Genomic DNA, 12,989 nt, shown 5'->3' with positions numbered 1-12,989 from the left:
GGAAGATGGTTTTCACAATCCTTTGGTTTAACAAGTATTCACCAAGTGAATAGAGCACCTGGCTGGGTGGTGGGCCCTGGGGGAACAGAGAGAATTGCACCTGGCTCTGTCGTCAGATGGTCTCGTGTCTGTTCTGGGGCCTACCCTGGCAGGATGATTCTGGGGAGTGAGGACGTCACTCTAGGGTGGAGCCCTCGGGCTGCCAAGGTGAAGGCAGCATCAGGCAACTGAAGTTCTCCGCTTCCTTGAACCTTAACTCCCACTTCTCAGATCATTTTCCTTTCCTGCGTGATGAAGAGCAAGATGAGGCAGGTCTTCGGATTTTCCTCTGAAGCAGGAGAGAACCCCGACACCCAAGCCCTTCTGACCTGTGCAGAGAAGGAGGAAGAAAACCAGGAGGCAATGACCGAGGCAAGGTCTCCCAGCTGGACGGGGCCAACTGGTGTCTGCGCCCAGCATGGGCAGAGGTGGAGAGCCTTGCCAGGGCCCAGCCTGGGAGTCTGGGGGTCCCTCCGGTGTGGGCCCGCCAGTCACTTTAAAGAACTACTGTTATGCCCAATGCTGAGTGCCCTGAGAAAATAGGATCCTCTGTTTTTCCAAATACAAAATATTTTTAAAGTTTTTTTTTTTTTAATCGCTATATAAACTTGAACATTTTTTAGCAATGTAGATAAAACAGCCAAATGTCCACTTATGCTATTTGGTAATTTACACACATATTGAAGTTCACTTACTATATAAATTAATACTTGAGTTTAGAAGTAATGTGTTTTTTGCCCTCATTTAGTAAAAACTTATGTCCCTACTTTTTGCATGCATTTGACATGCACAGCATCACCACCAATAACACAACTTTTTAAAAAGATGATATTGCTAAAAAGCTGATTTTTAAAGTGTTGCTTACAATAAGATCCACCATTTACAATTATGTCATATCTGTAAATGTGTCTGTCTCTGTCTTTACTGATTTAATCAGGTGACTCCTGTAAGTAAAGAGAACTATGCTAACTGAGGGAGTTTGTCTTTGTCAGAAGTCCTTGGCTACAAATAATTGAGCAAGTACCTCATGATAATAAGAGAGTTTGTTAAGACTTGAACATAAACAGCTCCCTCTTTTCTAAGATAATTTTTTCAGGAAAAAAAAAAATCTAGTCTCCTATGTAGACTCCTCACTATTCTCATTTCTTTCAGAGTGGAAATGAGACTCCTTGTGAGTGAGCCAGGTGCACTCCTCCAAATGTTCTAGGTTTAATGGCATAATCTGACTGAATTAATGAAATAGGAGATAGCGTATAGGTATGGCCAAGCTAAAAGTGGTGATATAGGTTCTTGGACCAAAGATCCAAGTTCCCAGGAAGGCTCTAATGGATGTTATTTTCATTCCATTCTGGAATCTGTTATGAAATTATATTCCAAAAGGGAGCTAAAATATTTCAAGAGAGCCTCATGTGTTTAGTGTTCTGAAGAGAGGAAGTAGAGCCTTCACCATCTCTTCAGCAGTCTTTACTGCTCTGGTTCTCAAAGTGTGGTCCTTGGACTAGCATCGCCCAAGAACTTGTTAGAAATGCAAGTTCTAGGGTCCACCAAGCTCTACCAAAACACAGCTCAAGGTGTTTTAATAAGTCCTCTTGGTGCTTCTGATGCACAGTAAAGTTCGAGAACCACTTCTTCTAAAAGCATTTGTTTAGCACCCCCTTAAGTGGTCTCTCAGCTTTGCCAAACTTTATAATTGTCTGGGGAGCTTTTAAACTCTCCAGGTCACTTCCACACTGATTAAATCAGAATGTTTGGGGTTAAAAGCTAAACATTAGCTGTTTTTTAAGAATCCCAGGTAGTTCCACTGTGCAGCAAAGTTTTGGACCCACCCACCTTCTGTGATATCAAAGAGATAAGATACATCTTATAGGAAGTAGAAAGTGAGATGTGCCATAAAAGAACAGAAAAAATACTGTAGGGATTCTTTTGAAGAAAATGGAATCCTGTTGTTAGAAAGTGTCTCCTTCCTTTTTGTCTTCCTGTCTCCTCTTGAAAGAACTCGGATTGGGTGCCGCTCACCACACTCCCACACTGCAAGCCGCTCAAGAGGATGGCAGCCATCAGTCGCTACATGGAGCTGACCATTGAACCGGTGCAGCAGGTAAGCGGCCGTGAGCCACAGCCGGGTGCCCAGAAGGGTGGGGGATGGTCATGGGAGGCTTCTTGAAGAGGTGACGCTTTAGCTGCAGGAGGGGCAGAATGAATCAGGAAAGCATGTAAAAAAGAGGAAAGAGCTTTTGAAGGTCTTGGTAGGCAGGAGGTGGTCAGATGAAGTGGAGCTGGGAAGATGAAAAAGTGGGGAAGAGACAAGGGTGAGATGGTCACGGTGTGGAAGCTGACCATGATCCTGAGGATAATGGGAGTCCAGGAGACTTCAGGACTAGAGACTCAGGGTCAGACATGCATTTTAGAGCCATCACTCAGGCCATGTTGGGGGCAGATTGGAGCGAGGAGCCTAGAGATAAGGGGGTCAGTAAGGGAAGCTGCAAGTCCGGGAAAGAGCTGGTGCGGCCTGAACCAAGGTCAGAGCTGATGGAGACGCAGAGCTTCAGTGGAGTCAGTGGGTAGAGCAGTGAGGGTATGGGGTGACTCCCGGGGTTCTGGCCTGTTCGTGGGGCCCTCAGGAGGAGGAGGGCTGGAGAAAAGACTGAAAAAGGTGGTAAGACATCCACTTCATGTCCCATACCCCACTAAGATGTTCCTGTCGAGGCTACAGTGACCTCCCTGTTGCTAAATCCTGGGATAATTTCCGTCCTAGCTGAGAGTCAATTCATTCAGCCACCCATTTCTTCCAGTTTCTGGTGCTCTCCTTGTCCTTGTTTTTCCGACTCCCTCACTCCTGCAGGCTCCTCCCGGCGAGCCTGACTTCAAGGTTGCAGTACCCCAACTCCGCCTCAGGAGGGCTCCCTTCTCTGATCCCATAGCCCCACCTGCCTGCTCTTGTGATCTCCCCTGCCTGTGTCTCCATCCTTTTCAGTCTTGGCTGCCCGACTACCCCTTCATTGTCACCACATGGCATCTCACACATGCCGTGTCCAATAGGGAATTCTGGATTTCCATGCCCAGACCGGCTTCTGCTCCTCTCCCTATCTTCCTCATGTCAGTGCAATGGGGCAAACCCAGATCCCCCTCTTCCCACCATGTGGTTATGCCCATCTCACCCGTGGGCGAGTCTTGTAAATACTTCATTTAAAGTAAATCCAGGAACTTCCCTGGCGGTCCAGTGGTTAAGACTCTGCACTTCCAATGCAGGGAACATGGGTATTGATCCCTGATGGGGAACTGAGATCCCGCTTGGCACGGGGCACAGCCAAAAAATGAATAAATAAAAATAAAGTAGATCCAACCTGGAGATTATCATATAAATGAAGTAAGGAAGACAAGTGTTATATGATATCACTTATATGTGGAATCTAAAAAGTACTACAAATGAACTTATTTACAAAACAGAAATAGACTCACAGATATAGAAAACAAACATGGTTACCAAAGTGGAAGGTAGGGGAAGGGATAAATTGGGAGTATGGGATTAACATGCACAAAACTATGTATAAAATAGATAAATGACAAGATTTTGCTACATAGTACAAGGAACTATATTCAATATCTTGTAATAAACTATAGGGCTTCCCTGGTGGCTCAGATGGTAAAGAATCCACCTGCAATGTGGGAGACCTGGGTTTGATCCCTGGGTCGAGAATATCCTATGGAGAAGCAAATGGCAACCCACTCCAGTATTCTTGCCTGGGAGATCCCATGGATAGAGGAGCTTGGCAGGTATAATGAGAAAGAATTGAAAAAAAGAATATAGACATATACACATAAATATGTATAACTGAATCACTTTGCTGTACACCTAAAGCTAACATAACATTGTAAATCAACTGTACTTCAATTTAAAAAGTGGGAAAACAAGTAGATCCAGGAGCCTTGTCACTGGTTTGCTCCTCTCTGCTATTTTTGTCCTACCCCCTCCATTTACAACCCGAAAGTTCTCTTTAAAATGTAAATTATATCTTGTCACTCTTTGATTTAAAGAACTCCTCTGGCTTCCCTTGGCAGGTAAAGAATCTGCTTGCAATGCAGGAGACCTGGGTTTGATCCCTGAGTTGGGGAGATCCCCTAGAGAAGGGGAAGGCTACCCACTCCAGTATTCTGGCCTAGAGAATTCCATGGACTGTATAGTCCATGGAGTCACAAAGAGTCGGACACGACTGAGTGAATTTCACTTCACTTCACTTCTGGCTTCCCATTTCACGCAGAGTAAAATCTAATCTCCTAACACAGACCTGTTAGACCCTCCCAGCCCTGTGCTCGCCCAATCCCTGACTGCCTCCTCTTCTACCCTGCTTCACTCCTCTCTGGCCACACAGAGTATCTCTTCATTCCTCTGCCTACACGCTCTTCCTCCTGATTTTTTTACATGTCTGCTTATTTCTCGTCTTTCTGTTCAGTAGAAACATCACTTTCTCCAAAGGCCCTTCTTCCTCCACCACCCAGTCAAATGGGTGTATTACCTCTTCTGCTGTATTACTTTATTACTTGTTAAAATGCTCTGCAAAGCACATTTCATGATCTTTTACTTTTGTTTGTTTTCTGTTTCCTGCTGGGATATAAACCTTGTCTCCTTCTGTCTTATCTGCCTCAACCCTGGTGCATCGAGTCACAGCACCAGGTGTGTTGGAATGAAGAGTTCAGTGGTTGGGGCCCCACTGAGCTGACCTTGGGACATGCTGACAGCTCAGAGTTTGGTCCTGATAGAGAGGTTTTTATTTTTATTGTTGTTTCTTGGGAAGTGGGTGCAGATAATCTGTATGTGATGTAAGTGAAGTTTAGGGAGATTCGGAGCACGCTTTCACAATTAAGAGCCTACTTTGGCCGTTAAGCTCTTCTTCCGTCGGGAGGGTGGGTGGGTAAGTGGGTGACTGGAAGCCCTGGGGAAAGCACGAGGAACCCTGGCAGCATCTGGCCAACGCTTTGCATTAGAAATTTTGAAATCATGGAATTTCTGAAAAATAATAATGCAAAATAAAAAAGAATGACGCAAAATAAAAAACAATAATGCGAAAGTTGCGTTCACTTAAACGCAACACTCCCAGTATCTGAGTCTTGAGAGGATGCCTGCTGGGAAACAGACTCTGGGAGGACTGTGTTGTCTTGTTCTCTTCCTTCTGTGTCCACCAGAGGGCGAGCGTTGTCTTCATGACAGCTCCCAGCTGGGAGCCTGGAGCCCTGCCTCTAGCATGAGCAGAAGAGTCGTCATTCCCGTGGTGGTCTGTTTACTGAGGAATAGCTGCCTGTCAGGCTGAGTAACTGATAACAACCAACCCTTCTGGTGATAACTGTACTGGTCATAGTGCTTAGAGTACTGGTCTGAGTGCTTTACATAGATTACATCATTTAATCCCAACACCTAACCCTTGAGGTTACTGTGTTCATTTTACAGAGAAGGAAAAGGGGCCGGTTGAGATTAAGAAGCTTGCTCAAGGTCACACGATCTGTTGGTGTTGGAACCAGGATTCATACCTGTCTCTACCCAGTCTGTGTCTTTCCTTACAGAGTTATGCAGCTTCTTACTTGGCATAATGGCTGACACCCAGAAAAGGCTTGATAAATGTTTTTTAAAATTATCATCAGCACAAATTCTTATAACAACTGGAAGTAGATACAAGTGTTATTTCTATTGTTATAGAAATTATTGAATTATTATTATGTTATTATATTTAATACTTTGTTATTATTTTAGAATGAGTCACAGAGAGGTTAACTCACTTGCCCAAGATCCCATAGTTGGAAAATCTCAAAAATAGGTTTCAGACTAAGCCTGTCTGATTCTGTGTCCTGAGCTTTTATAAAAAGGACATGCTTTTTCTGCCACCATTTCATGCCTGCTTTGTTAGCATATTTTTTTTTAAATGAGAATGCCCTACTGGGCATGTTGTGGTTTGGTACTGTGATGCCATGTGCTTTAATACACATCCTGTTTGGACTACCCTATGAAGCAGGCAAACGAGCCAGTGAGGTGCCCACTCTTCCCAACATCCCCTCCTGAACACTGGTCTAATGAGAGATTTCCCAAGAGGCACAGCTGGGGCCAGGCTGAGGGCGTGGGGTCCTAGGAGTCCACAACTCGCAGCATTTGAAACTCCATTTTATCTGTGACTCAGATGTGGTCAGCCCTGGGGACTTTATAGATTCTTTCGTTGTTGTGGCTGGGAGGCCTCTGCCACACCCCTGTGTCTCTGCCTGTGTCTCCTTTGTGGATTTTCCTCCCTTCCAGCCGACTCTCACAGGGATCTGTGCCCTTGACCTGTCTAGGGTTGCAGCCCTGCGTGATTTGGGGACCAGTACAAGCACTGTTCTTCTCATGTGTCCAGGGTGTTTACTAAATCTTATCCTCGTGAACACTTAAGAGGAGGACAGGCAGGGGCTACCAGCCCTACCTACATGTTAGGAAAGTGATGTTTAGGAGGAGGAGGTTTTTTGCCAAGGTCACACAGTTAGCTGGTGGACACATGGTCTGGAAGGCAGGTTGCTCCTCCTGTGCTGCGTCAGTGTGATGACTGCCTGGCTCTGAAACCCCAGCCCACAGCCTCAAGGATCTTGTGGAAACCTGTGTGCCCTGTGGAAGGGTGCTCTCTCCTGAAATGTACAGAGAGATAGATTGATGATGACAGATAGATAGATATGCATGCTCTGAAACCCCAGCCCACAGCCTCGAGGATCTCTGTGGAAAACCATGTGCCCTGTGAGGGGAAGCTGTCTTCTGAGACAGACAGAGAGATCAGTTCAGTTCAGTTCAGTGGCTCAGTCGTGTCCGACTCTTTCCAACTCCATAGACTGCAGCACACCAGGCCTCCCTGTCCATCACCAAATCCCGGAGTTTACTCAAACTCATGTCCATTGAATCGGTGATGCCATCCAACCATCCCATCCTCTGTCATCCCCTTCTCCTCCCACCTTCGATCTTTCCCAGCAACAGGGTCTTGTCCAATGAGTCAAATCTTTGCATCAGATGGCCAAAGTATTGGAGTTTCAGCTTCAGCATCAGTCCTTCCAATGAATATTCAGGACTGATTTCCTTTAGGGTGGACTGATTGGATCTCCTTGCAGTCCAAGGGACTCTCAAGGGTTTTCTCCAACACCACAGTTCAAAAGCAACAATTCTTCTGCTCTGAGCTTTCTTTATAGTCCAATTCTCACATCCATACATGACTACTAGAAGAACCAAAGCCTTGACTAGACGGATCTTTGTTGATAAAGTAATGTCTCTGCTTTTTAATATGCTGCCTAGGTTGGTCATAACTTTCTTTCCAAGGAGCGAGCGTCTTTTAATTTCATGGCTGCAGTCACCATCTGCAGTGATTTTGGAGCCCAAAACAATAGTCTCTTATGGTTTCCCCAGTTTCCCCATCTATTTGCCATGAAGTGATGGGACCAGATGCCATGATCTTAGTTTTCTGAATGTTGAGTTTTAAGCCAACTTTTTCACTCTCCTCTTTCACTTTCATCAAGAGGCTCTTTAGTTCTTCTTTGCTTTCTGCCATAAGGGTGGTATCATCTACGTAGCTGAGATTACTGATATTTCTCCCAGCTATCTTGATTCCAGCTTGAGCTTGGTGTATTCTGCATATAAGTTAAATAAGCAGGGTGACAATATACAGCCTTGACATACTCCTTTTCCAATTTAGAACCAGTCTGTTGTTCCATGTCCAGTTCTAAATGTTGCTTCCTAACCTGCATACAGATATCTCAAGAGGCAGGTCAGGTGGTCTGGTATTCCCAACTCTTGAAGAATTTTCCACAGTTTGTTGTGGTCCACACAGTCAAAGGCTTTGACATAGTCAAGAAAACAGAAGTAGGTGTTTTTCTGGATCTCTTGCTTTTTCGATGATCCAACGGATGTTGTCAATTTGATCTCTGGTTCCTCTGCCTTTTCTAAATCCAGCTTGAACATCTGGAAGTTCACGGTTCATGTACTGTTGAAGCCTGGCTTGGTGAATTTTGAACATTAGTTTGCTGGCATGTGAGATGAGTGCAGTTGTGTGGTAGTTTGAGCATTCTTTGACATTACCTTTCTTTGGGATTGGAATGAAAACTGACCTTTTCCAGTCCTGTGGCTACTGCTGAGTCTTCCAAATTTGCTGGCATACTGAGTGCAGCACTTTAACAGCACCATCTTTTAGGATTTGAGATAGCAAGACAGCAGGAGGGGCGAAATCGTGTTTAGAATCAAACCCCATAGCCACCAGAGACACTCAGAGGGCTCAAACAAACCTTGTGTGCACCAGGACCCAGAGACCCCACAGAGACTGAGACAGACCTGTGTTTGAGTGTCCCCTGCAGAGGTACAGGTCAGCAGTGGCCTGCTGCAGGGACAGGGGTTTTGGGTGCAGCAGACATGGATGTGGCATAAACCCTCTTGGAGGAGGTCACCATTAACCCCACCATAGAGCCACCAGAACTTACACAGGACTGGGGCAACAGACTCTTGGAGGGCACAAACAGAACCTGTGCACCAGGTCCTGTGCAGCAGGACCCAGGAGAAAGGAGTAGTGACCCCACAAGAGACTGACCCAGACCTGCCGTGAGTGTCCAGGAGTCTCTGGCAGAGGCGTGGGTCGGCGGTGGCCTGCTGCAGGGTTGGGGGCACTGAGTGTAGCAGTGCAAGCATGGGACATTTTGAAGGAGGTCGCCGTTATCTTCATTACCTCCACCGTTTGAAAGTGAAAGTGAAGGTTGCTCACTCGTGTCTGACTCTTTGCAACCCAATGGACTGTACAGTCCATGGAATTCTCCAGGCCAGAATACTGGAGTGGGTAGGCTTCCCCTTCTCCAGGGGATCTTCCCACTGCAGGGATCGAACACAGGTGTCCGCAATGCAGGCAGAACCACCTGCAGTTTACCACCTGAACCACCAGGGAGGCTCAAACTAAGCACACCATACTTTCAGTTCAGTTCATTTGCTCAGTCGTGTCCGACTCTTTGGGAGCCCATGAATCGCAGCACACCAGGCCTCCCTGTCCATCACCAACTCCCGGAGTTTACTCAAACTCATGTCCATCAAGTCATTGTTGCCATCCAACCATCTCATCCTCTGTCGTCCCCTTCTCGCACCTTCAATCTTTCCCAGCATCAGGGTCTTTTCAAATGAGTCAGTTCTAGTTTGGCCCCAGAACTGGACATGGAACAACAGACTGGTTCCAAATAGGATAAGGAGTATGTCAAGGCTGTATATTGTCACCCTGCTTATTTAACTTATATGCAGAGTACATCATGAGAAACGCTGGGCTGGAAGAAGCACAAGCTGGAATCAAGATTGCCGGGAGAAATATCAATAACCTCAGATATGCAGATGACACCATCCTTATGGCAGAAAGTGAAGAGGAACTAAAAAGCCTCTTGATGAAAGAGAAAGAGGAGAGTGAAAAAGTTGGCTTAAAGCTCAACATTCAGAAAACTAAGATTATGGCATCTGGTCCCATCACTTCATGGCAAATAGATGGGGAAACAATGGAAACAGTGGCTGACTTTATTTTTCTGGGCTCCAAAATCACTGCAGATGGTGACTGCAGCCATGAAATTAAAAGACGCTTACTCCCTGGAAGGAAAGTTATGACCAACCTAGGCAGCATATTAAAAAGCAGAGATATTACTTTGCCAACAAAGGTCCTTCTGATCAAGGCTATGGTTTTTTCCAGTGGTCATGTATGGATGTGAGAGTTGGACTGTGAAGAAAGCTGAGTGCCGAAAAATTGATGCTTTTGAACTGTGGTGTTGAAGAAGACTCTTGAGAGTCCCTTGGACTGCAGGGAGATCCAACCAGTCCATCCTAAAGGAAATCAGTCCTGAATATTCATTGGAATGACTGATGCTGAAGCTGAAACTCCAATACTTTGACCACCTGATGTGAAGAACTGACTCATTGGATAAGACCCTGTTGTTGGGAAAGATTGAAGGTGGGAGGAGAAGGGGACAACAGAGGATGAGATGTCTGAATGGCATCACTGACTCAATGGACATGAGCTTGAGTAAACTCTGGGAGCTGGTGATGGACAGGGAGGCCTGGCGTGCTGCGATTCATGGGGTCACAAAGAGTCGGACATGACTGAGACTGAGCGACTGAACTGAACTAAACTGAAATAACAGGGAGGGAACACAGCCCTGTCCATCAACAGAAAACTGGATTAAAGATTTACTAAGCATGCCCCTGCCCATCAGAACAAGACCCAGTTTCCCCCTCAGTCAGTCTCTCCCATCAGGAAGCTTCCATAAGCCTCTTATCCTTCTCCATCAGAGGGCAGACAGACTGAAAACCACAATCACAGAAAACTAATCAATCTAATCACAAGGACCACAACCTTGTCTAACTCAATGATACTATGAGCCATGCGTATAGGGCCACCCAAGACAGACGGGTCATGTTGGAGAGTTCCGACAACATATGGTCCACTGGAGAAGGCAATGGCAAACCACTTCAGTATTCTTGCCTTGAGAACCCCATGAACAGTATGAAAAGGCAAAAAGATAGGACACTGAAAGATGGACTCCCCAAGTCGGTAGGTGCCCAATATGCTACTGGAAATCAGCGGAGAAATAACTCCAGAAAGAATTAAGAGATTGAGCCCAAAGCAACAACAACATCCAGTTGTGGATGTGACTGGTGATGGAAGTAAAGTCCGATGCTGTAAAGAGCAATATTGCATAGGAACCTGGAATGTTAAGTCCATGAGTCAGGGCAAATTGAAAGTGGTCAAACAGGAGATGGCATCAACATTTTAGGAATCAGCAAACTAAAATCGACTGGAATGGGTGAATTTAACTCAGATGACCATTATATCTACTACTTTGGGCAAGAATCCCTTAGAAGAAATGGAGTAGCCATCATAGTCAACAAAAGAGTCCAATGTGCAATACTTGGCTGCAATCTCAAAAACGACAGAATGATCTCTCTTCGTTTCCAAAGCAAACCATTCAGTATCACAGTAATCCAAGTCTATGCCCCAACCAGTAATGCTGAAGAAGCTGAAGTTGAGCGGTTCTATGAAGACCTACAAGACCTTTTAGAACTAACACCCAAAAATGATGTCCTTTTCATCATAGGGTACTGGAATGCAAAAGTAGGAAATAAAAAAATACCTGGAGTAACAGACAAATTTGGCCTTGGACTATAGAATGAAGCAGGGCAAAGGCTAATAGGGTTTTGCTGAGAACGCACAGGTCATAGCAAACACCCTTTCCCAACAACACAAGAGAAGACTCTACACATGGACATCACCAGGTGGTCAATACAGAAATCAGATTGATATATTCTTTGCAGCTGAAGATGGAGACGCTCTATACAGTCAGCAAAAACAAGACCGGAAACTGACTGTGGCTCAGATCATGAACTCCTTCTTGCCAAATTCAAACTTAAACTGAAGACAGTAGGGAAAACCCCTAGACCATTCATGTGTGACCTAAATCAAATCCCTTATGATTATACAATGGAAATGACAAATAGATTCAAGGGATTAGATTTGATAGACAGTGCCTGAAGAACTATGGATGGAGGTTCGTGACATTGTACAGGAGACAGTGATCAAGACCATCCCCAAGAAACAGAAATGCAAAAGCAAAATGGTTGTATGAGGAAGCCTTACAAATAGCTGCGAAGAGAAGCTAAACGCAAAGGAGAAAAGGACACACCGATTTGAATGCAGAGTTCCAAACAATAACAAGGAGAGATAAGAAAGCCTTCCTCGGTGATCAATGCAAAGAAATAGAGGAAAACAATAGAATGGAAAAGACTAGAGATCTCTTGAAGAAAATTAGAGATACCAAGGGAACATTTCATGCAAAGATGGGCTCAGTAAAGGACAGAAATGGTATGCACCTAACAGAAGCAGAAGATATTAAGATGAGGTGGCAGGAATATACAGAACTACACAAAAAAGATCTTCACGACCCAGATAATCACGATGGTGTGACCACTCACCTAGAGCCAGATATCTGGAATGTGAAGTCAAGTGGGTCTTAGGAGGCATCAATACAAAGCTGGTGGAGGTGATGGGATTCCAGTTGAGCTATTTCAAATCCTAAAAAATGATGCTGTGAAAGTGCTGCACTCAGTATGCCAGCAAATTTGGAAGACTCAGCAGTAGCCACAGGACTGGAAAAGGTCAGTTTTCATTCCAATCCCAAAGAAAGGCAACACCAAAGAATACTCAAACTACCACACAATTGCACTCATCTCACACACTAGCAAAGTAATGCTCAGAATTCTCCAAGCCAGGCTTCAACAGTACATGAACTGTGAACTTCCAGATGTTCAAGCTGGATTTAGAAAAGGCAGAGGAACCAGAGATCAAATTGACAACATCTGTTGGATCATCAAAAAAGCAAGAGAGTTCCAGAAAAACATCTACTTCTGTTTTCTTGACTATGCCAAAGACTTTGACTGTATGGATCACAACAATCTGTGGAAAATTCTTCAAGAGATGGGAATACCAAACCACCTGACCTGCCTCCTGAGAAATCTGTATGCAGGTCAGGAAGCAACAGTTAGAACTGGACATGGAACAACAGACTGGTTCTAAATTGGAAAAGGAGTATGTCAAGGCTGTATATTGTCACCCTGCTTATTTAACTTATATGCAGAGTACATCATGAGAAATACTGGGCTGGATGAAGCACAAGCTGGAATCAAGATTTCTGAGAGAAGTATCAATAATCTCAGATATGCAGATGACACCACCCTTATGGCAGAAAGCAAAGAAGAACTAAAGAGCCTCTTGATGAAAGTGAAAGAGGAGAGTGAAAAAGTTGGCTTAAAAGTCAACATTCAGAAAACTAAGATTATGGCATCTGGTCCCATCACTTCATGGCAAATAGATGGGGAAACAGTGGAAACCATGAGAGACTTTATTTTTTTGGGCTCCAAAATCACTGCAGATGGTGACTGCAGCCATGAA

At 44.8% G+C, this 12,989-nt stretch overlaps 1 protein-coding gene across 9 annotated transcripts in view; it reads left to right on the top strand.

The window, feature by feature from the left end:
- TMEM44 (transmembrane protein 44) overlaps positions 1 to 12,989 on the top strand; it is a 49,359-nt gene that overhangs the window by 13,142 nt on the left and 23,228 nt on the right. For all 9 annotated transcript variants that reach the window (XM_043873977.1, XM_043873976.1, XM_043873975.1 and 6 more), the window contains 2 exons: positions 271 to 411; positions 2,033 to 2,137. In XM_043873977.1, coding sequence (XP_043729912.1) covers positions 271 to 411; positions 2,033 to 2,137 — 246 coding nt within the window. The remainder of the gene's footprint in view (positions 1 to 270; positions 412 to 2,032; positions 2,138 to 12,989) is intronic.

This window comes from Cervus elaphus, chromosome 19 (genome assembly GCF_910594005.1).
Source record: "Cervus elaphus chromosome 19, mCerEla1.1, whole genome shotgun sequence".
Taxonomy (NCBI): Eukaryota; Metazoa; Chordata; class Mammalia; order Artiodactyla; family Cervidae; genus Cervus; species Cervus elaphus.
This window is presented reverse-complemented; position numbering and strand designations above follow the sequence as displayed.